Raw genomic sequence first — 23,489 nt, 5'->3', positions numbered from 1 at the left:
GGACAGAGTTGGGTGTTTGCCACAAGACTTACTTAAAGACAAGGGATGAAGAACCTCATATGTATCATGATCAGTGAAGGCTTGAGTGCAAGGGAGGAACATGGACTGAGCAATCAGATCAAGTTTAAAGCTGAAGATGCTCATGTGAAGATGTTGACTATCAGTGTTCACTTGGACATCTGGATTGAAGGAGAAGGACTTAGAAATAACAATAACCCTTACACGTGAGAACTTCAGATTTTATGAGCAACCTTCATCTTTGTCACTTGGTCTCTTGGACAGCTTTGTGGAGTAAATAGGTCTGAATCTTGTTGGCTAATGTGTGGAAAAAATATCTGTTATGATTATAGTCATTTGTTTCTAGGTAAATCTATAAAATGTGGTTTCAAATGGGAAGGACAGCCAACAGGAAAGGAAGTAACAAGTGTGAACTTTGGGGGGTGGAGGTGGGGGTGGTCATGGACATGTGTGGACAAAAAGCAGCTCTGGGCTTTTTATCCACATACCCAGGAACGCATGGACGTATGTGGGGTCACGCGTGCATCTCAGGGACTGTGCGTGGATGGGGAAGGAGGGAGGTGGTCAGGTAAGTCACATGGTCCTGATCATTGAAGAACTCACAGGTGGCACAGCTCAATTGGCCTCCCATTCCAATAAAGGTGGACAGACAATTCAGGTGTGACACTGAGATGAACTCGACTTTGCTCCTTTCTTTCTATCGGTGTAATGATTCTATAAACTCAACTTTATTTGTGGATCACAGAGAGACTCAGGCATTGAGAACTTCCAAATTGTGGCTATCTAATCATTAACAGTGGGGATGCCATAGATGCAAATGCCATAGCTGGACCTTTGAGCACCATCCTTCAGCAGAAAGTGATTTCCCTCAAATGATGCCATCTGATCTATGTGCATAGAGCCAATGTCTTCGAGGACATGTGTCCAGTGTATGCCCAGTGGCTAATGTAAGATTTCAGGGAAAAGAGAGATACAAGAAGAATCAGAAATATTTTGGTACTTGCATTCTCATGAACTACAACATGTGAAGGAGAATTTTTTCTTCCCCTTAGAAATAGGGGAGCCTCTCCCTTTTCTCTGATTTCCTTGCACATTCCTACAAGGGAATCATTTCACTTCATGTGCTTTGTTATTTTACAATCATGGTGAAAGAAGCACTTAAATAAACTCTCCGCTTAAAAGCTTTGTGTGTTCCTGCCTCCTGGTGCTTCATCTGCAGTGAGAATTCAGGGTTTAAGGGGCAGGAAAGTGGAGCCTTTCAGGGCTCCCAGTGTGCAATCAACGTGCTGGAATTTCAATGGATTCCAAAGGCGTAACAATAATAGCATTAAGGACAGGCCAGGGCCTTTGATGTTATTGACAAAAAAGGGGGGAGTGGGGGCAAAGGGGCCCCTGTCATTTCTGTCATGAGCTTTTAAACTTTTGACCTCTAACCTTTTGTGTCAAAGAGCTTTTTCCATATGGGTGTTAGCAGGCTACTCAAGTCTCCTGAATTCACTGGAGTGTCCACATTTCCTTGGTGGGAAAGGACATCCAGTGTCTTGGAAAAGACCCAGCGTAGGGTAGTTTTCTCTGAGTGCCCACCGTTATCTGCCGCATCTTAGTGGGGTGATGGGATGGGATGGGGTGGGGACCCTGCTTGTCTACATGAAGTGACTCCTGACCTGGCAGGAAGCAGGTAGCCTTTCAGGGCTAGAAGATGAAGATGAACTTCAGAGAGATGATTTAACTCAGGGCATGTAGGCCTTTGCCTGGAGTAGACTCTGAACATGGGGAGGTCAGGGGGACCTGGAACTTGCACAGGCAAGATTCTGAAGCGATGGTGGGGCCTTTCGGGGCCCTGGATCAGCCCACTAGGTAGTTGAAAGAGTCCTCCAGTGCCTACGGGCCGGGTCCACTGCTGGTATTCTTTGGCCTCCAGTCCAACCAACACCGGCTTCGCTGGCGGCTCAAGCAGTAAAGAATCTGCCTGCAGTGCAGGAGACTTGGGTTCGATCCCTGGGTCAGGTAGATCCCCTGGAGGAGGGCCTGGCAACCTACTCTAGTATTCTTGCCTGGAAAATCCCCATGGATAGAGGAGCCTGGTGTGCTACAGTTTATGGGGTCACAAAGAGACAGACACGCCTTGAATGACTAAGCACAGCACAGCAGCACATCCTGAAGGTCATTGTAGGTTTTCCAGTGCCTCCAAAATATTGGGTTAGCCAAAAAGTCTATTCAGGTTTTTCATAAGATGGTACAGAAAAACTCAAATGAACTTCTTTGGCCAACACAGTTATTTCCCAAGGTTGACTTGCATGGGTGGCTCTCTCTGACTAGCAGCATCATTCTATGCTGTGGAACTCTCCAGAGCCTCTGAGCCTCAGCCCAGGCAGTTATTAATCCCATGCAGAAGACCTGAGCTTGTGTGCCTGAGAGCTCTTCTTGGTTCCTGCTTCTGAACAGGATGGAGACTGAGATGGGCTCCTTGAAGGTGTCTAGGACCATCATGTTGGGAGCGCCACCTCTGGTGGTGGAGTAGAAAAAAAAAACAACTTGGCCCTGGTTTCTGTGACACTGGGTTGATCATTTAGCTTTTCTGAGCAGATCATGAAATTTTTCCCTTCTTACCCCTCAGGATTGTGTGGTAATAAGAAATAAGGAGAAACAATACTTGGGAGAAATAATAATAAAGCCTTGGGAATGATGATTAGGGTTGTCAAGAGGATCCCACGAAGAAACAGACATGGGTATTATGAAATGTAAAGCATTGTATTCTTTTGCTTTTACCTTTTTCAACCTACTTCTGCTAATTTTGCAGTACTGAAAAAAATGTCTGGGGGCTCTTGTTTTATATTTCTTTTATTTATTTGACTGTGCTGGGTCTTAGAACATGTGGGATATAGTTTCCTGACCAGGGATCAAACCAGGTCCCCCTGCCTTGGGAGCCCAGAGGTTTAGCGTCTGGACCACCAGGGAAGTCTGCTGGAAGCACTTTTGTCAGTTGCTTTATTTTGCTTAGGACACAACTTCTAGACTTCATCATTGCTGTTAGTTGTTGGTTTACTCACTAAGCCATGTGACTTCTGAATTCAGTCTGTCTCTAAGGCTTCTGCAGTTACAGCTGAGATACCAAATGCTTTCCTGGAAACATTTCATCTTCTGCCTTCACTTCATCAGCATTATGAAGCCCAATGTACATTTTCCAAACTATGAATTTGGTTTTTAAATTGTGCTGTGCAGGTGGTGCTAGTGGTAAAGAACTCTCTTGCCAATGCAGGAGACATAAGAGATGCAAGTTTGATCCCTGGGTCAGGAAGATCCCCTGAAGGAGAGCATGGCAGCCTGCTCCAGTATTCTTGCCTGGAGAATCCCATCAACAGAGGAGCCTGGTGGGCTGCAGTCTATAGGGTCACAAAGGGTAGGATACAAGTGAAGCAACTAAAAAAAAAAAAAAATGGTCGTTGAGATAAGAATATATCATTGGAAGAAAAAAAAAAAAGAATATATCATTGGTAACCAACTTCCATCTTTTAATTTCCATGCTTTCATAAGAAAATACACCATTAGCATAGTTATTTAATGGAGTTGTCACTTAAATATAGTGACTCTTCATATGTTTTTTGTAATTTCCCTTGGACAGTTGCAGGTTAGGTATAATGGCTATAACCCTTCTCTTATTTCTCTTTTCTTCCTTTCCCTCTCTTTATTTTTTTCTTTTATCTTGGCAGGAAAGCTAGAAACAACAAAAATATGATGGATACATATGGGATCATAGGCAAGATGCATTCCAGAGACTCTGGGTGGAAGATTTTGTTGACCAGCCAGTGGGCAGATGTGGCCTGTTTCTGCCATTGGTAATACAATGGACATGATTTTTCGTGGAAAAACTTGCAAAGATTAGTTGGGTAAAAGAAGTTAAAAGGGGCCAGGAAGGGGAGAGATCAATTTTTGTTTCACTACCCAGGATACAATTGAGGTGGTAAAGACAGATTTCTTGTTAATTTACTTGCAGAGGGCTATTTATCATTTTCTTGTAGAAACACATAATTATGTTTGTAAAGGAGTATGGCCTGGATGGGTTGTGATATGACCAGAGTGCAGTGCTGAGTAGCATTTAGATCTATTTAGAATATTAGATCAAATTAATATATCTGCATGCTGCCACAGAAGAAATAATAGAAAGAGTACTGTCTGTGTAGTGGGGAATGCCCATGGATATTTATACAAGAGGTATCAGGGATTTCCCTGATGGTCCAGGGGTTAAAATCCACTGCAGGGGGCACAGGCTAGATCCCTTGTCAGGAAACTAAGATCCTAAAGCACTCTGCCTTGAGGCCAAAAAAAAAAAAAAAAAGGAAGGAGTCAGCAATGTTGTGTGGTTACCAGAAGGTTGTTTGGGTTTTATAAATAACATAGTTTTGTTAATCAGTTTTCCTATGTTAACTTTGTGTATGTTTTAGTTAATTTATAAGAAAACTTAAATTTGCAAATGTTAAGTGATTATTGCCATTATTTGCTAGATATATAGTTAATTTTATCCATCATCATTTTTATCTTAGAATTTATTTGTGATAGGTTTTGCTAATATCATAGAGTAATTACCAGTATGGACACTTCTATAGATATTTTTAAGTCACAAATTGGCATATCAGTATTTTACACATATGAAATATGTTATCTCTCAAAAACTACACATCCATAAAGAAAAAAAATTGGCATGTGTTTTTTCTGAATTGTAAACATTTCTGAGAATTGTTTTCTCGGGGTATACTGGGACAAGGTTCGTCAAACTGTTTCTCGTAAGGGCTAGAAGGAAGTATATTCATTTTTAGAAAGTATTCATTTATTTTTATTGAAATATAATTGCTTTACAATGTTGTGCTTTTGCTGTACAATGAAGTAAATCAGTCGTATGCATGTATATGTCCCCTACCTCTTGGGCCTCCCTCGCACCCCACCCTTCAGCCCCCTAGGTCATCACAGAGCCCAGAGCTGAGCTTCCTGTGCTTATAGGAACTAGAGTCTGTCACAGAGAGTGAAGTAAGTCAGAAAGAGAAAAACAGCTAACATACGTTGTGGCACGTATGTAGAATCTACAAAAAGGGTGCAGACAAGCCAATTTCCAAGGCAGGAATAGACTCAGATGTGGAAAATGGACATGTGGACATGAGGGGGAAGGGGAGAGTGGAGGGAGATTGGGATTGACGTATATACACTTCCAGGTATAAAATATATTAGGTTTTATGGGCCGTGTGTTTCTCTGTCTCAGCTCACCAAGGCAGTCACTGCAGTGTGAAAGCAACTCTGGGTGGTATACGAACAAAACAGCCCCTGTATTCCAATAAAACTTTATTTACAAAAACTGCCTAGTTCAGTAGTTTGCCTCCCATGACATACGCTCTATAAGTTAAGGTTCCTGCCATGGTATAAAGTGAAAAGTAATAGATCTTTTTTTACTGCAAGGTATATCTCAGATGTCTAGAGTATACTAGAACTACAGTTTCTTAAAACATGTACCACGTTACAGTGGGTCTTATAAACAAGATGGTCTACACTCCTGACTCTGGAGATACTTCCAGCTCCACACCACATACATGTAAGACCAGAAAGAAGATTCCAGATGCCCCATGAAATGCTTCATGGGATGATTCCACCTGGATGCCCAGCAAATCCACAGCGGAGTCCCTTTGGGGTTCCTTGCCATAGTAAGGCCAGCAGGACCACAAACTGCGTTATAACTTGAGATAATCCTGGTCAGATATCCTGGGGCTGTCCTCAGAGGGGCCAGATCAGCCCCTTTCTGGTGCTCTGTGGTCCATAGGCATATTTCTGTCCGTGGTATAATCCTGTTCACAGGCAGGAACATGAGGATGTCTGAACGGGGAGTCAGTCTGGGTGTTGGAGTCAGTCCACATAGTGATGTCTCCTTTAGGCCACTGAGCCCTGGAAAAGGTCTGTAAATGCCAAAGTGATGATTGGAGATGCCCAGGTGGGAAGAGGTAGAGATGAGGCCCAGGTGCCCCTCTGTCATCTTATTAGAGTGGTGAGGGTCCCTCCCTTCCCCTCTTGAGACCTCTCATTTGAGCTATGCTGGATGGTTACCTTGGTTTTGGCATCATGGATGTTGCCCACATTGGGTTTTACTATTTCTACCGATGGCAGGAGATTGAGTGAATTGGAGGGGACTGGACATTCCTACAGTCAGGGCTGATCCCAATGACAAGAAAAATAATTTCTAGTTCTCGTCTAGAATAAATTCCAAAGTCAGTGAACAGATGACTTCAGGATTTAAATAAGCCAAGAGAATTTATGCCCTGGGCGTTTTACTCTTGTGGGCCCTCTCATACTGTTTCCTGGGCACTTTCAGGCCACTAAAGTATGATTTGGTGAATTACTCCTTCAGGGCACTAATGTAGCCGCCTTTGATCTCTCTTTTTTAATCTACAATTTTTGTATGTAAATTTAAAACCTTAAAAGAGAGTCTCCCCAAATGGCATCCAAGAGATCTCATAGCCTGAGGATATTAAAACTATTTCTTGAGAGAAGGACGCAACAACTGAAGATAAACCTCTGAGTGTCTTTCTCTGGCTACAGGTTTTATGATCAACCCAGGCTATTGTAAGGAGACCCAAAAATCAATGCCTCTCATTCCTAATGAGACCCTCAATGCACAGCCTGATGACAGCCAGCATGAAATTGAATACCAACAACTATACCCAGCGTAAATATTGTTACTATGCATTTCAATTTAAACATGCGTCAAGCCAATTACATATTTATGGGGTTTAAAGACTCTTCCACTCGCGCCTCGGATAATACGCACTTGGCAAATCTCCCTTTAGTCTAAGAGGCATTTGGTCCAATAGTCAAACCCCTTGCGAGTCTGTAATAAATCATCTTTGCAACCCAAAGCATGGACAGTTGACTGCTTCCCACTGCTCCACAGACTTACCCCCACCTGGTAGAATTTTAATTCCTTCGGTAAAATTGATTCCCCCAGTTCTGCACATTATTCTCCCTGTCTCCCATTTAGCCCGTTAGTTTGCTGACAGCATAGTACACAGCACTTAGCAGCTGGTTTGTGGAGCCATCAGTCAGGAAATTGTATGATAAATAGGAGGGAGCCAGGTTTAGTGGCACTTCCTTCTGCTTCAGCAGTTTTCGCCTGACTTTGGAAAAGTCATCATGTGGTGTTTTGTCAAGGGCCAGAGCAGGAGATGGCTGCGGTGCGGTAACTTATTACACATCCTCTTGAGTTATGACGCTCCACAGCTGCGCTGCTCATGTGTAAATAATAAACTGGGAGGTGGATAATTATGGTGGCTGCTGGCGACACCGGCCTGTTCTCGTCCTGTGGGTTTTCTTGGACAGCTTCTTGGGCCTCTGATGGAGTATACTGCGATCTTCCACATAGAAGCGACGAGCCGAGATGCGAGAGAAGCACTCCACGTTTGAGGATTCGCCAGCATCTTCTTTTTTTTTTTTTGAGAGATGTGTTAGGATTAATGTCATGTGATGCCACATATGTTAAAGGACATGCTTGTCCTGATTTTTATGCTTCGTCTCTGCTGTTAAGCTGTGGTCAAGCGTGTCTTGAATTGGAAGTGAGCTGTTCCATTGCGTTTACTAGAAAGCGGCTTAAGAGGTGTGATTTCCACTGATAACTGACATGAGGTGTAATTGTTTGCACAGACTTTATCAGTTCAGGAGAAGTTATTTTCAACTAAAGCAAGAAGGAAACAAATAGGAATGAAAATACTTAAATTAAAATCAGATGTCTTTGATCAAGTCAGAGCATATTCATATTTTTGGTTCTTTATTTAACCTGATTCCAGAATGCAGGATTCATGAATTTTCTTGTAACATAAATAAATACTTTGAGCAAACAATGCTGTAAGATGTATCACATACTTTGTCAGAATTAACTTTTAAACTCACAAAACATACTCAACAGTGGAAAATAACTACTAAATGCCCCAATAATTACTAATTCTAATCCTAAATTCTTTCCTTTTAAATATTTTTGCAATGCTTGTGCATTTTCTCTCTCATTTTGAAAAGGAAGAGCGTGAGAGAGAGAAAGAGACAGTGGGTTAAAATCCTGTTAAAATAATTTCTTAAAAATATAAAGATGATACTGCCTTTTATATGTCCATAAGCGTCTTGCAGTTTTCCCTGGAGGTGAAGATTTATACTGCTTGGGTAAATGTTTTTGATTTTATAGAACTGTGTGCCTGGTTTTCACCCCCTATGCATATAATCACTGCAACATAATTATAAATACTCATATAAGAGACAATGACTGTTACTTTTTGGATATATTGAGGCATATTTTGAAGGTATAATACCTGCCCACATTTTGAGCTCTTGTGGGTATGAAAAAATCTGGGTTTGTGCATCTTCATAATTCATAGCTGCACCCACATGGAGAAAAGCAGATATAGTTAGCACCCACTTATCTGGTGGAGACGATTTAATCACACAGCCAAGAACCAAGAAGTAAATAAGTGAAAATATCTTCCAGGTCAGACAGAATTGTCACAAAGTCCCTCAAGACACCATTTAAAATGATGCATAGGAAAAACTTGAGGAGGTGGGTCAGATGGTATGAATACTTAATTTACACCAAGTTCTAGTAGGTTTATTTCTCCAGTTTCCAAGAATGGATGACTGTTAAGTTTGAAGTCTGCTAGAGGCAAGCCCATGAGCGTCAGCAGTGACTGCTAACAGGAGAGAACCATGCCTGGGCCTGCTGGCCATCCACCTGACCCCGAACTGCAGTGATTCATTTGGGATTGCTCAAAACTGAAGACCATGAACCATTCACTGAGTAGACGTCAGACTTTCAAATTCATGAAATAGATTACTGCACTCAATTTTATGTTGTTTTAGGAAGGATACATCTGTTTCTTCCAGAATAGTTAAATGGAATAGGACATTTGGGCTCTGCAGGATTCCTGGGCTATGTGGGACATTTAAACTTAGTGCACCAACTAGCAAGATTTGTGTTACAAAACAAAGCAAAACAAACCAATTCCAACATCCTTTTATAATGTCCTAAGTGATGTATTTAAAATACAACTGAATTTTTCAGATGCACTTTATAAAATGTGTAGCGTTTGATCAGGCAGTCAGCATGTCCCTGTTGAATTTTCAGCATCATTGTACATCATGATATCACAGTGTCAATGATATGAGACAATACCAAGATGATTCCTTTCTTCTATCAGTACCATTCCCTCCCCCCCCTTATCTTATAAAGAGCAAGTACAAAATACAGTGAGTAATGGACATTTTCTGCACTGTAGAACCTCTTCTGTGTTCTGCACCTGGTGGAGTTCAGCTTTGGGCACCTCCGTAGTGCTGTCAGGGCTGTAATGTTGTACGTTAATAGTTTTTCTCTCTTATTTTATCCTCCTAATCATATTCTTAGATTCTCAAAGGAGGCCAGCAGGAGGAAAATCTTTAAAAAAAGGGGGGGGAGGGGGGCAGTAAAATATCTTTTTTAAAAAAAAGTTTTATATTTACATTCTAAAAGATGCTCGTTGGAGAAAATTTGGACAAGAGAAATATATAGGGAGGAAAGTGAAAACTACTTGAATTCAACAAACACGTGTATAATAGTCACCCCCAGGACTTAAGGAAACTCACAGTGGAGGATGCAACCATACCCTTGTCTATGTTTGACACCCCACTCCCCTGCCCCATGGGGAGGTTCTGTGTCACTTTTTCCAGCCATTCCTCAGGGCCTGTTCACAGGGTCTCTTTGGAATTGCTTTTACCACCTACTACACTAGGCAAAATCTTCAGACTTTTCGAAGGAGCTCATAGCCCTTCTGGGGCCTATTTGGTGTACACATCAATTCTCGGGAGTGTTCTGGGCAACAGCGGTGTGGCAGATACATGCAGGCTGCCAGGATGACCATGTACGGAAGGTAACGTTCACAACACAAGTTCTGGGGTATTTGCTGTTCTATCACCTCAAAGTTGTGAAGGCTCCCCTCCTGATTTTGGACTTCTTTATTTATTGCTTCTTGAAACTCAGGAAAAATTTTAGTATCAGGGGTGCTCCTCATGATAAAATCTGGTAAAGCTATTTTCAGTTCTTTCAGCGAATCACTATTTAGGAAAAAAAAAAGTTTATTTTCAGATTTGTCAGAGATAATCAGGGCAAGTGGGAGCAGAAGAACTATTTTAAGTAAGTGTACACAAATACACACAGAAACCTCAAAACAGTGATGCCTGACCTGAGCCAGAGCAGGAGAGGAGGCCAAGGGAATGTTGGTCCAAGGGGAATGTTGGGGCTGCAGGAAAGGAACCCCGGGTTTACTCCAAATGTCCCTCTGTCAGGCCATGTAACATCTCTGGCCAACCTATACATTTGCTGCCCTTGTGTTTGGATTCTGGAAGCCTGACCTAGGAGGAGTGGGAGGGAGCTTGCATTTGAATTTTTTAAAAGTGTGTGTGTGTGTGTGTGTGTGTGTGTGTGTGTGTGTGTGTCTACATGTGACATGGATTCTAGCAGAGACTTTTGAAAGAACTCCTTTCCTTACAAGTGTGGAAGAGATGAAAACTAGAAAAATTCTCTTCACAGAACTTCCCTGGTGGTTAAAACTCCAAGCTCCCAGTGCAGGGGGTGTGGGTTCGATCCCTGGTCAGGGAACTACAGTCCACACGCTGCAACTAAAAAGCCTGCATACCACAACTAAGTCCGGGCACAGCCAAATAAATAAATAAAATATTAAAATTCACATGACAGTGTCTTTTTAAAAATAAAAAATGAGGCATTCCCTGGTGGCTGAGTGGTCAAGACTCTCCAAACCTTCATTGCTGAGCATCTGGGTTCAGTCACTCACTGGGAAACTAACATCCCACAAGCCATGTGATGCGGCCAAAACAATAGATGCAAATAGAAGTGTTTTAGAGTCTCTTCCTCTTGGCTTGGTGGCTTCCTTCGGCCTTTGCACTCTGGCCAGTCTTTCTTCCAAGCGAGGGGCCTGTGTTGTACCTCTTTCTTGCTCTCCTGTCTGGGTTCAGGTTGCAGTCAGTGGCTGTACTATCTCATTTGCTGGTATTATTTGCTTGGTCCTGAACTTTCAAGAATTCTTCCACAGATTCTTCAGGTTAATTTCAGCCTCAGTTGTGAAGACAGTGTGGTGATGTGGCTTCATGTATGGGAATTCTGTTTCAAAGTGTTCTGTTTATACAGGTTGGACTTTCTTTCCTTTTCAGACCCTCCTCATCTCTTTCCTGCATTCCATCCTCCTGTACCAATTGACGCCAGACACCACGAGGGCCGTTACCATTATGATCCATCTCCGATCCCTCCGTTGCATGTGTAAGTATTACAACTTTGCCCATTAAAGAAACAGAACAAAATACTGGCTTTTACCATCTCAGGGTTTTTGTTACCAACACAGCTACTGGGCTTGGGAGCTGTGATAGAAGTCTAAGATTTACTTTTGAAATACGGCAAGCCTATCTGTTCCTGGACTCACTGAAGCACATCCCCGCTGCTTCCTGAAGAATGCCTGTCATACGAGGTGGCTGGCAAGTATTTCCTATATATTTTTGCTGATGTGTGCTCTGTGGCCTCTAAATACTAAATTAAAAAGCAGAGGCCTAATGGAAGGTTCCCTCTCAGAATATGTATTTGGTCAAGAGTGGATTTGAAGTTTCTCATGCTCCAATTTCTATTAATGGGAAAGCCCTGTTCCAGGGATCACAATGAGTCATAATGAAATTTTCATGGTAAATTTTCATAGCTCCTGTGGTGTCTACTCCAACAGTCACTTGATTGATGGGAATGTCACCCAAACAAAATGGCAAATGTGATCGAGCACATGGTTTACACAGAGATAAAAGGCAAGAGTGAGGGTGATAACTAACATCCATTAGAAAAGGAAGAAAAGACAGATATCATATGATATTACTTATATGCAGAATTTAAAATAAAACGATATGAATTAACTTATTTGCAAAACAGACTCTTAGACATAGAAAACAAACTTATGGTCACCAAAGGTGGGGGGAGATAAATTAGGACTTTGGGATTAACATATACTTGGTGAAGTCGCTCAGTCATGTCCGACTCTTTGTGACCCCATGGACTGTAGCCCACCAGGCTCCTCCATCCATGGAATTTTCTAGGCTAGAGTACTGGAGTGGGTTGCCATTTCCTTCTCCAGGGGATCTGATATTCCCAACCTGGGGATCAAACCCGGGTCTCCCACATTGCTGGCAGACGCTTTACCGTCTAAGCCACCAAGGAATCCGTAACATACATACTACTATATATAAAATAAATAAGCAACAAGGACCTACTGTATAGCACTGGGAACTCTTCCCAATATTCTGTAATAACCTAAACAGCAAAAGAATTTGAAAAAAAGTAGATATATGTGTATATGTAACTTTGCTATGCACCTGAATCTAATACAGCATTGTTAATTAACTATTCTCTAATATAAAATAAATATTAAAAAAAGAAGAAGACAATGTCCTGGAAATAAATGTGGTATCACTCAGTTTGGAGGGAAAGAAGATCAGGTGTTCAGGATAGCCTGTACCTAAACTGAAATGACCTTCTTTTGTAGTGTTGTCCAGAAAACTGATGTGTACTATAACAAGGGGAGTCAACCTTTGGGAGGGGCTGGCCCTTTGAATGGCCTGGATTTTACATTTAGTCATGTCTGGTAATTACCCTTCATTCTGAGACAGTAAAGTTAGAAAGCCCCAAAAATACTTTGAAGAATAATGCTAGTTATTTGGATGGTAGATTGCATCTCCCTGGCTATTCGTTACAGCTGTGTAATTACATATACGTCAAAGAAAAATGAAGTTGTTTTAAAACAAGTCCTCCTCTGTGAACAGAATTAATTGATATTAACAGCCCTAACTATATGCCCAAGTACACATATAATATTTTACCCACAGTTTTTTGGATCCATCTCCCATTACTGAACTGTAATTTCAGAGCAGATTTGCCTGGAGGTAAGTCATAAATCTGTGCTCAGACTTCTATAAGCATTAAAGGAGAAGTGGATATTTAGAGAGAATGCAGAAACTTGTGACTTATTCTTTGACTTTACACTGGAACACGAGTAAGTATTTTCAGAAGTTCTAAAGCCTGCTAAAAATACATTCAGATAAAACCAACAGGCCCATTTAAAGCTCCCTTTACAAAGGGAAGAAAACTCCAAATTCAGGCTGAAATATGCCATGGAATTCATCCTGCTCTCCCAAAGTTCTGCAGTACCGATGGGACCCAAGCTTCTCAGATGAGGATGTTCTGTATGGTACAGAACCAGGAAGGGCCCACTGAACCTGGGAGATGCACAGGACTGATTTCACCCAGATTCAAGTCTCTGCAATGATGAAGTACTTTGGATCAGATTTTCCATGGAATTTCAGAGTACTTCACTCTTTCAAAACTCATAGAGAAATTTCAAAAAATGAATTCATATGATAGAATGAGGGCTTCCATGGTGGCCCACAGCTAAAGAATCTGCCTGCCAATGCAGGAGACTTGGGTTCGATCCCTGGGTTGGGAAGATGCCCTGGAGAAGGAAATGGCAATCCACTCCAGTATTCTTGCTTGGGAAATCCCATGGACAGAGGAGCCTGTGGTGCTGCAAGGAGTCCGACACGACTTAGCCACTAAACAACAACAAAATGATAAAATGAACTAATTCCTCTGGGTTCATCATAGTTTGCCTTGTAGTTAAATTCAAGTGTGAATTTGTCAATTAAAACCCCAAGTCTTGGTTCTTTGGCAGAATTGTAAGAATAGCAAGCCCTATAGTGTATAGATCACTGTTTGTTCTAGGTCCTAATTGCCGTATCTAAGGAATAGCTTGCTAGAGATGAAAACACCACGGGATAAGACAGGTCAAGTTTGGAGAATCCCAGGGGAGAGGGTTGCATTTCCTATATGGCTGCTGAGCTGGGATTTTTGTAGATTTTAGTATTGTTGACCCGTTGTATCTTTGGGGGGTTCTGCATTTGAGGATTCAACCAACCTTGGATTAGAAATATTGGAGAAGCAAACTCCAGAAAGTTCCAAAAAGCAACACTTGAATTTCCAGCACACTGGCAACTATTGTTGTAGCATTTCCATTGTATTGGGTACTGTAAGTAAGCCAGAGATGATTGAAGTTTCCAGGAAGGCGTGCATAGGTTATACGCAAACACTATGCCTTTTTATGTAAAGGATTTAACGATCCATGGATTTTGGTATCTGTGATAGTCCTGGAACCCTTCAGATACTGAGAGATGATTATACTTCCTGCTTTTTCAGCCAAGCTTTAGGATCATTTAGCAGTAATTGACTAAATTGTTCTCTAGCTGCCTAAATGTTTAGTAACCTAAGATTCATCCTGTAAGTCTGGTAGATAATCCTGAAGCTCCAAAGAGAAGCTCTGGAAGGTGCTGGGAGGCTGTCACTGTCTCCTGGGACTGCTGGGCATTGCAGAGTTCTGGGTGGAGACACTGAACTTACGAAGTAGTCTCTGGGAAGCTGGGGGTAGTCTCATCTCTGTGTTTTTATAACGTGACATTCTCCCTGCATTACCCTCAGTGGTCTTCCCTCCCTGCATGGCAAGCTCCCGCTTAAACTCCTTACCCTCAAGGCCTAACTCATTCTCTCTCTCTCTCTCTTTTTTTTTTTTTCTATTTTTTTGCCAAGCAGCATGTGATCTTAGTTTCCCGACCGGAGAGTGAATCTGCACCCTTTGCAGTGGAAGCGCAGAGTCTTAACTACTGAACCTGCAGGGAAGTCCCTCAAGGCCTATTTCAAATATCACCTTTGCGGGCAGTCTCAAAGGTTGTTCATAGAGGCTGTTCCTCAAGCACCTTGTGTGCCTTTATTGCAGCCCAATGTTCTTGTCTGACAGGTCATTGCTTAGCGGTCACCGTACCTGCTAGATTTGTAGGCAGTCACTTGTTCAGGTGCCTAGTTAAATATGCTCCACAGACCTTCAAAGGGTCCAGTCTGGAAACAGCAGACTAGCAGTCAAAGAACTTGAATTGTGCTCTTGCTTTGCACTTTGTTGGTGCTGGGAATTGACAACCTACAATTTCCATATATTAGTACCATTCCATGAAAATAAAGTTACCTGCCTTACCTGACTCTCCAAATTGCAACTCAAAGAGTTCAGTGAAATCATGTTCTTGTTAGCACCCTTGTGAGCATCCTTGAAAGCAGGATGCTGTAAGCAAATGTGGAGAGTTAGCATCCAGACAATTGGGGGCATGACAAACACTCAGAGATTCTGTTCTGGCCTGGCTCAATCCTGAATCCCTGGGATGCTTTGGCACCTTCTTAGATGTAAATGTAGATATGCCTGTGACAGATCATTTTAGGAGTGGAGGGTAATGTAGGTGAGTATGACTTGGTTACTGAAATCTTCAAAGTACATCTTTGCTTAGAGGATAACCTGGAAAAGTAAAATGATTTTATCTAGAAGTTGAATTCCAAAATGTTTGCTTTATAATTAGCTTCTAGACAATGAAATCAAGTTAGCTTACTGATTTTTTAGAATAAATATTTTTAATTGTAAGTAGACAAAATTGGGGGATAGTCTCACTGTTTCATACACATGATTATTCTGGTGCCAGCGTAACGAATTAAATGGTAAGTCTCTTGGAAACAGGATGTGTGTTGATGATGGAAATGCCAACAGATCTCTGTTTAGAAGGATGGCAGGCACTGCGATAATTATGCTATCATATCCTATCATTAATGATTCTATTGAAAGAGGTTTATAAATTGCTCCTCTTTTTAGATAAACCACCCTATATTAAGGCATCAACGATATGGCGCAGAATTAAATTAAAATCTCATAAAATGAAATATGCTCTGTATTAGCTGTTTGACACTTAATTTGCCTCTGAATGAGTAGAGGAAATCACAAATTAACCTGCCTTTGTTTTTCCAACCATGGCTTATTAGGTGTTAGAACAACTGCAATTACAGCCTAATAATAACCACCAAGCCTTATAAATATGTACGGAAATACGTCAGTTTGTGTTAAAGAACCCAGTTTGTTAAGTGGAATGCCTTTCTTTAGCTTACCCGATTTACTCTCACAGAGTTTGTGGTTAGGCAGTGTAGACAGAGTATAGAAACTTAAATTGTTCCAAATGTAGTTCTCAAAATAATGTTAGAATTTATAGTATTTTCTTTCTTAACTTAAAATCATAAATTTCAGTTCAGGATTTTAAAGTGAGATATGAAATGTTAGTGTCGTTTTTCCCTGAGTTGTCATGTAAAGATTGTCATAGAAAATGTATAATTCCTACATTATGTTTATTTAATTCAACAGTGTGAAAATTAAGAAACACTGGATATGGGGCATATCCGGTTTTCTTCTGAAAGTTATTCTTCACTGAATTCACCAGAACTTACGTTCAGTAGATAATTGGAGCGTCTTGTTCTTTCTCAAATCATTTGTTTTGACAACAGAGTTCATGTTTTATCAAGCCATGGAGAAAAAAGTACAATGTTTTACAAAAATATTAATGAGTATATTTTATTATGTTGCTGAGATCATTAGGAGTGTAAATAACAGAACCTGGAATCTGTAGCCACATAGTGCTGGCAGAAATTTCATGTGGTTACTTCTTGGTCTTGGCCTTATCTCTGTTTCCTGCTCTGCACTATTTCCATGAGGGCTGTAGGTTGCGCAACTCCAGGAGGCATTGTTGTAACCTATGGGGATGAATGATGTTCTCTAGGTTAACGATTACTACTTATATTAAAATCCCACATGGAAATCTAAACGATTGGGATATTGCATCCCTCTACCCTAGAAACAGTTGTTTCAAGTGACTACTTTCACTTGCATTTTGAGTGTATGCTTTTTCTTGGCTTTACTGTTAGAACACATTTAAGCAGGGGCTTACTTTTGAAAGTTAGACAGGGTGTATTCATAGAAACTCAAATTATAAAGTTTTAATTCCACATTCATTCTGGATTTTCACTTGAGAAAAAAACGTTGATCTTTGACATAGAGTTATTTTGAGCCAATGTCTTCTTATTTATGGACCAGTATGAATTGAATTTCGGACAGTCCTTGTGCTTCTTTCTGAGCTTGGCAATTTACTTTTTTCAAAGCAGGGTCAGCCTCCGTTACTAATTCATGACAATAAATAGAGCCCCACAGATCTTGCCGGTGGAGCTGAGAGCTATCCTTGTCATGTGCTATGAATGCGAGCTACACAGCACCCTAAGCCAGTGGTCTGGCGGGCTGTCGCATTTCACCGTCCACTTCACTCATTCATTTTAGAAAATCAGCTTCACCTTTTCTCTCCTGGGGGAAATGAGCACTCGTGTTCTCTTCGACACAGCAGCTCTCTCTTTTTTTTCCCCTCTCTTAGGTGAGTCAGTGTGCCTCTTTCTAAGACTGCCTGACTCTCTGGAATTATTCCACCTAAGTAAGAAGAGCTGTTCCTCCTTCCAAAAGTGGCCCACTTCCTGGCGCCTGGAGAGAGGACATGGTAGATCATTAATATCAGCCGGGAAAGAGAGGGCTTTGAAAATAAGTAAGGCTTCCCTCAACCCTTTTAGAGTTAGAGCTAGGAGATGAGTAGCAAGTTTGGAGTCTGAATAAATACATTTCTTCCCAGACAGAGAAATCTCTAAGAAAAGATAGATCATTATGGTAAAAGCTTAGAGAAAGAAAGAGGCAGTGGATGACCAGAACTGCAACTCAGTTCCTCTCTGTCCTCTCCTCCCTCCCTCCCTAGATTCAGCACCCGTGTGAGCGAGCCGCTCTGCCTCCTGGAGCTCCGCTAATAACTATTCAGAAGCAGCCTTCAGTCTAGCCATCTACTTAAACTTTGTGATGGGCTCCTAATGTATAATAGTGATTTCATTCTTTTCAGTCCCAGGAAAGTCTCCAGTAAGATGCAGAGACTGAGCAAAACTTTGTGTTTGGGGGCATAACTGGCTTGGAGTGTTTTAATAGTGCAAATAAAAGTGAACAAAGGCAAGTCCTTTCTCCCCTCCTGTGTTTGTGCTCTACCCTAAGCGTTTTTTAAGACTGATAAAGTGTGATGACATCTCAGATTTCAGGCATGCTTCATTTTACTATGCTTCTCTTTATGGTACTTGCAGATATGTAACTTTTTACAAATGGAGGGTTTGTGGTAACTGTGTTTTGAGCAAGTCTGTGGGCACGTCTTTCCAACTGCATTTGCTCACTGAGAGTTAGCATTTTTTACAGAATATTTTTAATGGAATATTTTTAAATTTAATGAATATTTAATAAAATATTTTTAATGAAAAAACATTGACTTTTTTTAGACATAATGCTATTACACACTTAATAGACTGAAGTATAGTGTGAACATCACTTTTATATGCACTGCTATGTGGGTGCTCAGTCATGTCTGACTCTGTGACCCCATGGACTTTAACCCACTAGGCTCCTCTGTCCATGGAATTTTCCAGGCAAGAGTACTGGAGTGGGTTGCCATTTCATTCCAGGGGATCTTCCCGACCCAGGGATTGAACTCATGTCTCCTGCATCTCCTGCAATGGCAGGCAGATTCTTTACCACTGCACCACCTGGGAAGTCTTTATATGCCCTGGGAAATCAAAACATTCATGTGATGCACTTTATTGTGATATTTGCTTTATTATAGTGGTCTGGAATTGAACTCCCAATATCTTGCAGGTAGGCCTATGTGTCAACTACTGTACCTAACACTTTGTACACTTTGTAACACTCACTTCTACCCTAAGAAAAGAAAAAAAGAAAATGAACTAGGTTATAACCAGATGTCTTGCAGGTAAAGACTATCTGTGTATGTCTTTGTTTGCTAGGCTGAGTCCATGCCTTTACAGAGTGACTTCTGGATAGTCATTGCTTTCTATGATGATAATGGGTTGTCCTTTTTTAGGCCAGTGCAGGATGATTGCCATCCTCTTTGTTTTTAATTTTTTAGTTTGGTGGAGTGTGACATCTCCTGTCAACAAAATTGAAAGGACACAATAACGACTGAAGATGGTGTTAATATAAATACTTATTGCAGTGTCAGATGCTGTTCACCACCAAATACATTGTGTGTGCATGCTGCTGCTGCTGCTAAGTCACTTCAGTCGTGTCCGACTCAGCCATTCACAATAAATATATATATATATATATATATATAAAATAATGGCCGTCACTGTAAAATGACATTTTTCTGTACTTACTGTGAGCATAGTTTTAGAGACTTTACAAAACTATCTCATATAGAATAGCCAGCCCTATGATGGAGTTATTATCAGCAGCCTCTTTCCCAGGATATGGAAATCTTGACATAGAGAAGTTAATGGTCGTGGTTATTTAAACCTAGACATCAGACACTACATTCCTAGCACTTGACTTTCATCCTCTCCTCATGAAAATGAACGCCGGAGCCTTTGCTGCTTCAGTTTATGTATATGGATGTGTGTACGTGCATACTAAGTCGCTTCAGTTGTGTCACACTCTTTGCGACCCTGTGAACTGTAGCCTGCCAGACTTTTCTGTCCATGGGATTCTCCAGGAAAGAATACTTGAGTGGGTTGTCATGCCGTCCTCCAGGGGATCTTCCCAACCCAGGGATCAACCCGGTGTCTGCATTGGCAGGCAGATTCTTCACCACTAATGCCACTTGGGAAGCCTATTGATATATATGAGGAGCCTGGCAGACTACAGTCCGTGGAGTCATACAAGAGTCAGACATGACTTAGTGACCAAACAACAACAATAATAATATACATACATACATACATATATATATATATACATACACATACCCTGTATATTTACTGGATGACCCAAATAAGTCTAACGACACCTGACAGGGAATTTTGAATGTCACAGACTGTCATTGTCTTCTGCAAAATTCTAAGTTAGTAGTATGACAGTAATGAGAAAAGCTAGTAAAAGCCTATCTGTAGCCGCCAGCTCCCCCCACCCCCCAATTAGATATACGTCAAGGTTTGCTACTGTAGAACTTGTGATGCCTAACATCTGGACATTGATATAAATAGCTGCATGGAATATTCAGTGAATTGTAATTCATCACTTGGTAGAATTGTTGAAAAATACCTAATAATGGCATTTGAGAGGACCATAAGAAAACATGGATAAATAATAATCAATGATTACAACTGTATATTCTATAAAATGTAAGCCCTATTGGATGAGATTGCAACATGTATTTGCCTGGAACCTTCTTCCCTTAGGTGTCCATGGCTTGTTCCCTTGCTTCATGCATTTCTTTGCACAGACATCTCCTTATCAGAGAGGTCTTTGGTTAAGAACCATCTAATGACTAGGGATTGCCAAAGTATGGCCTGTGAACTATCCAGCCAGGGCCTGTTTTTGTAAATAAAGTTTTATTGGAATCCAGTGACCGTCACTTATTTACTATTGTCTATTCTATGGCAGTTTTAGCAATCAAGGGCAGTGTTGAGTAGTTGAGATAGTGAACAAAACCTATAACATAAAGTTTGCCAAGATCTGATCTAAATTAACACATTCTTTCTAGCCTCACTATCCTCTTTCTCTGCTTTATTTTTCTTTCTTTCTTTTCAGTTGGGGTATAGTTGCTTTACAATGTTGTGTTAGTTTCTGCTGCAAAAAACATGAATCATCTATATGTATACATATACGCCCTCCCTCTTGAGCTTCCCTCCCATCCCCTTACCCCCATCCCATCCATCTAGGTCATGTCATTCACCTGTTTTTAAACTTCTAGGCCACTTTTCATTGCTATTCCCAACATTTCTCATTGTATATCATATAAGTTCAAAAAAAGAAAATGTCTTATTGTTTGGTTATCATTTCTCATGATCAACTAAATCACTGTAAAGCCTGCCTCATTTTCAAGCACCACCTTAGACCATCTACATCCACAGTTCCTAGTCTAAGTATGAAAATATAGGTGAGTTTCAATTCCAAAACTTTAAAATTTTAGTGAGCTGGCAGATGAACCCACACACACTTTACTTTGAGTAGTAAAGACATGGTGCTCTAAGGGCATATGACTTTTTTCTGGTTTGCAATATTCCTTTTTTTAAAAAAATGAAATATAGTTGATTTACAGTGTGTTAATTTCTACTGTATAGCAGAGTGATGCAATTACACATATCAGTTTAGTCGCTCAGTTGTGTCCGACTCTTTGCAACCCCATGGACTGCAGCACACCACGCTTCCCTGTCCATCACCAACTCCTGGAGCTTACTCAAACTCATGTCCATTGTGTCGGTGATGCCATCCAACCGTCTCATCCTCTGTCGTCCCCTTTTCCTCCCACCTTCAATCTTTCCCAGCATTGGGGTCTTTTCCAATGAGTCAGTTCTTTGCATCAGGTGGCCAAAGTGTTGGAGTTTCAGCTTCAGCATCACTCCTTCCAATGAATATTCAGGACTGATTTCCTTTAGGATGGACTGGTTGGATCTCCTTGCAGTCCAAGGGACTCTCAAGAGTCTTCTCCAAGACCACAGTTCAAAAGCATCAGTTCTTTGGCAGTCAGCTTTCTTTATAGTCCAACTCTCACATCCATACATGATTACTGGGAAAACCATAGCTTTGACTAGATGAACCTTTGTTGGTAAAATCATGTCTCTGCTTTTTAATATGCTGTCTAGGCTGGTCATAGCTTATATGCATACATTCTTTTTCCTATTCCTTTCCATTATGGTTTACCACAGAATATTGAATCCTTTTTATCCATTCTATATGCAGTAGTTTTGCTGTATTTCTAGTGACTGAAATACTGAATTTGGTCATTGGTTACAGAGAAAGCAGGCCCTAACTGTAGTGCATATTCACAGAGTGAGCGCCAGCTTCTTGGATAAATTCCTGTGTCCTTTGTGCGGTGCTCAGCAGTCCGGCCCTGAGCAGATATTGACTGAAGCTATTCACTGCCACTGAACCGGAAGTGGCCAGCTCTATAGAGCCTGCCGTCCAGCCTGTTGCGGGGGCCTGGGGGGTACTGGACTGTAACAGACTTTTTTCTTTGAGTACAATGCTCCCACTCATGTTAAGCCTGGTTTCAAAGAAAACAGAAATTTACTGCCATCGTTGTATTTATTTTTCAAAGTGTGCGGTGGAGAAAATTGAACTTTCACAGAATTTGTCCCAGTGGGAAGGCACTTTCTGGTTAGTTTTTAGGGTGATAAATACCACCCAAAATCCAAGATGCCTGCAGCTCTTCCTCCGTGGTCATCTCTCCTTCACTTAGGTAACTGAACCCGCTTTTTCCACCTAAACAAAGACATGCCATTTCCTATAGCTGCTCAGCAGGCCGAGTTTATTTCAGACCCTTCCCCAGAGGCACAAAGGCCGGAGACACAGGGCTGCCTGTCACTCATTTCTTTTTGTTATTGTTGCATCCCCACCCCTGCCCCCAGCAAAATTCATGCATCAAAAAAAAAATATATAAATATATATATATATATATATATATAGTATTCATAGATTTGTTTCCAGGAACCTGCTTGCTAACTTTTTGAATCCTAAGTGACAGATAAGCTAGACTTTTGCATTTTTGATGATCCGAGTCAACTAAGCACACAGAAGGAAAGAGCCAGAAGAAGGTCTGTCTTCAAACTCATTCTCTGAGTCCTAGGGTAATGATGTGTTTGCAGAACATACGTTAGATAACTATATTGAAAAGAAATTTGAAAAATGATATGGACCATTTTTTTAGTTCTGATGTGATCTTTGTAAGAGGCATATCAGAACAGTAATGGACATCATTACATTGAAAAATGAGCCAGTTAAATGACTGATTGGTCCCATGTTTACCTCCTGTGTTAACCTAGCTGAACTGGTGATAACTGCATCAATGTTTCTAACTCTGGAGTTAAAACTTCCAGTGTAATGTGAAAGATATACCCATACCTGGCTCCTCTGTTTCTCCTTTCCTGCTGTCTCTATCTCCCCACACACACTAGCAAAAAGAATGCAGAAATGTAAGGAGTGGCAGAAACTGCCTTAGATCACCAGAGTACAGTCCTCTCTCAGTATCCTTGGAGAATTGATTTCAGGATCTCCTCAGATACCAAAATCCAAGAATGCTCAAATCCCTTATATAAATGACATGGTATTTGCATATAACCTATGTGCATCCTCCCATAAACTTCAGATCATCTCTAGACTACTTACGATACCTAATGCAATGTAAATTTTACATAAAAAATAGTTGCCAGCATGTTGCGACTTCCAAGTTTTGCTTTTTCGAACTTTGGGAAATTTTTTTCCCCAGAATATTTTCTCCCTGTGGTTGGTTGAACCCACAATAGTGAAACATTTCCAGTAAAGAAAAAAAAGAAAGATCTCTAACCTAAAGCTATAGATTTTCTAACCTGCAGCCATTAATATTCTGATATGAAACATCCCACATATTTATGTTATAGATATTTACAACATTTTTATCCAATTGCAAAGAGATTACAATTTCATTAGAAATTCTCCATTGGGACTGTTAAAGGGAGTAGAAACTTA

The 23,489-nt window shown here is 40.9% G+C and overlaps 1 protein-coding gene across 2 annotated transcripts in view; it reads left to right on the top strand.

Annotated features, from left to right (window-relative positions):
* The window catches only part of GLI3 (GLI family zinc finger 3), a 308,086-nt gene that overhangs the window by 158,869 nt on the left and 125,728 nt on the right, over nucleotides 1-23,489 (top strand). For both annotated transcript variants that reach the window (XM_070466892.1, XM_070466903.1), the window contains one exon: nucleotides 11,233-11,338. In XM_070466892.1, coding sequence (XP_070322993.1) covers nucleotides 11,233-11,338 — 106 coding nt within the window. The remainder of the gene's footprint in view (nucleotides 1-11,232; nucleotides 11,339-23,489) is intronic.

The sequence above is a fragment of the Odocoileus virginianus genome, chromosome 1 (assembly GCF_023699985.2).
Source record: "Odocoileus virginianus isolate 20LAN1187 ecotype Illinois chromosome 1, Ovbor_1.2, whole genome shotgun sequence".
NCBI lineage: Eukaryota > Metazoa > Chordata > Mammalia > Artiodactyla > Cervidae > Odocoileus > Odocoileus virginianus.
This window is presented reverse-complemented; position numbering and strand designations above follow the sequence as displayed.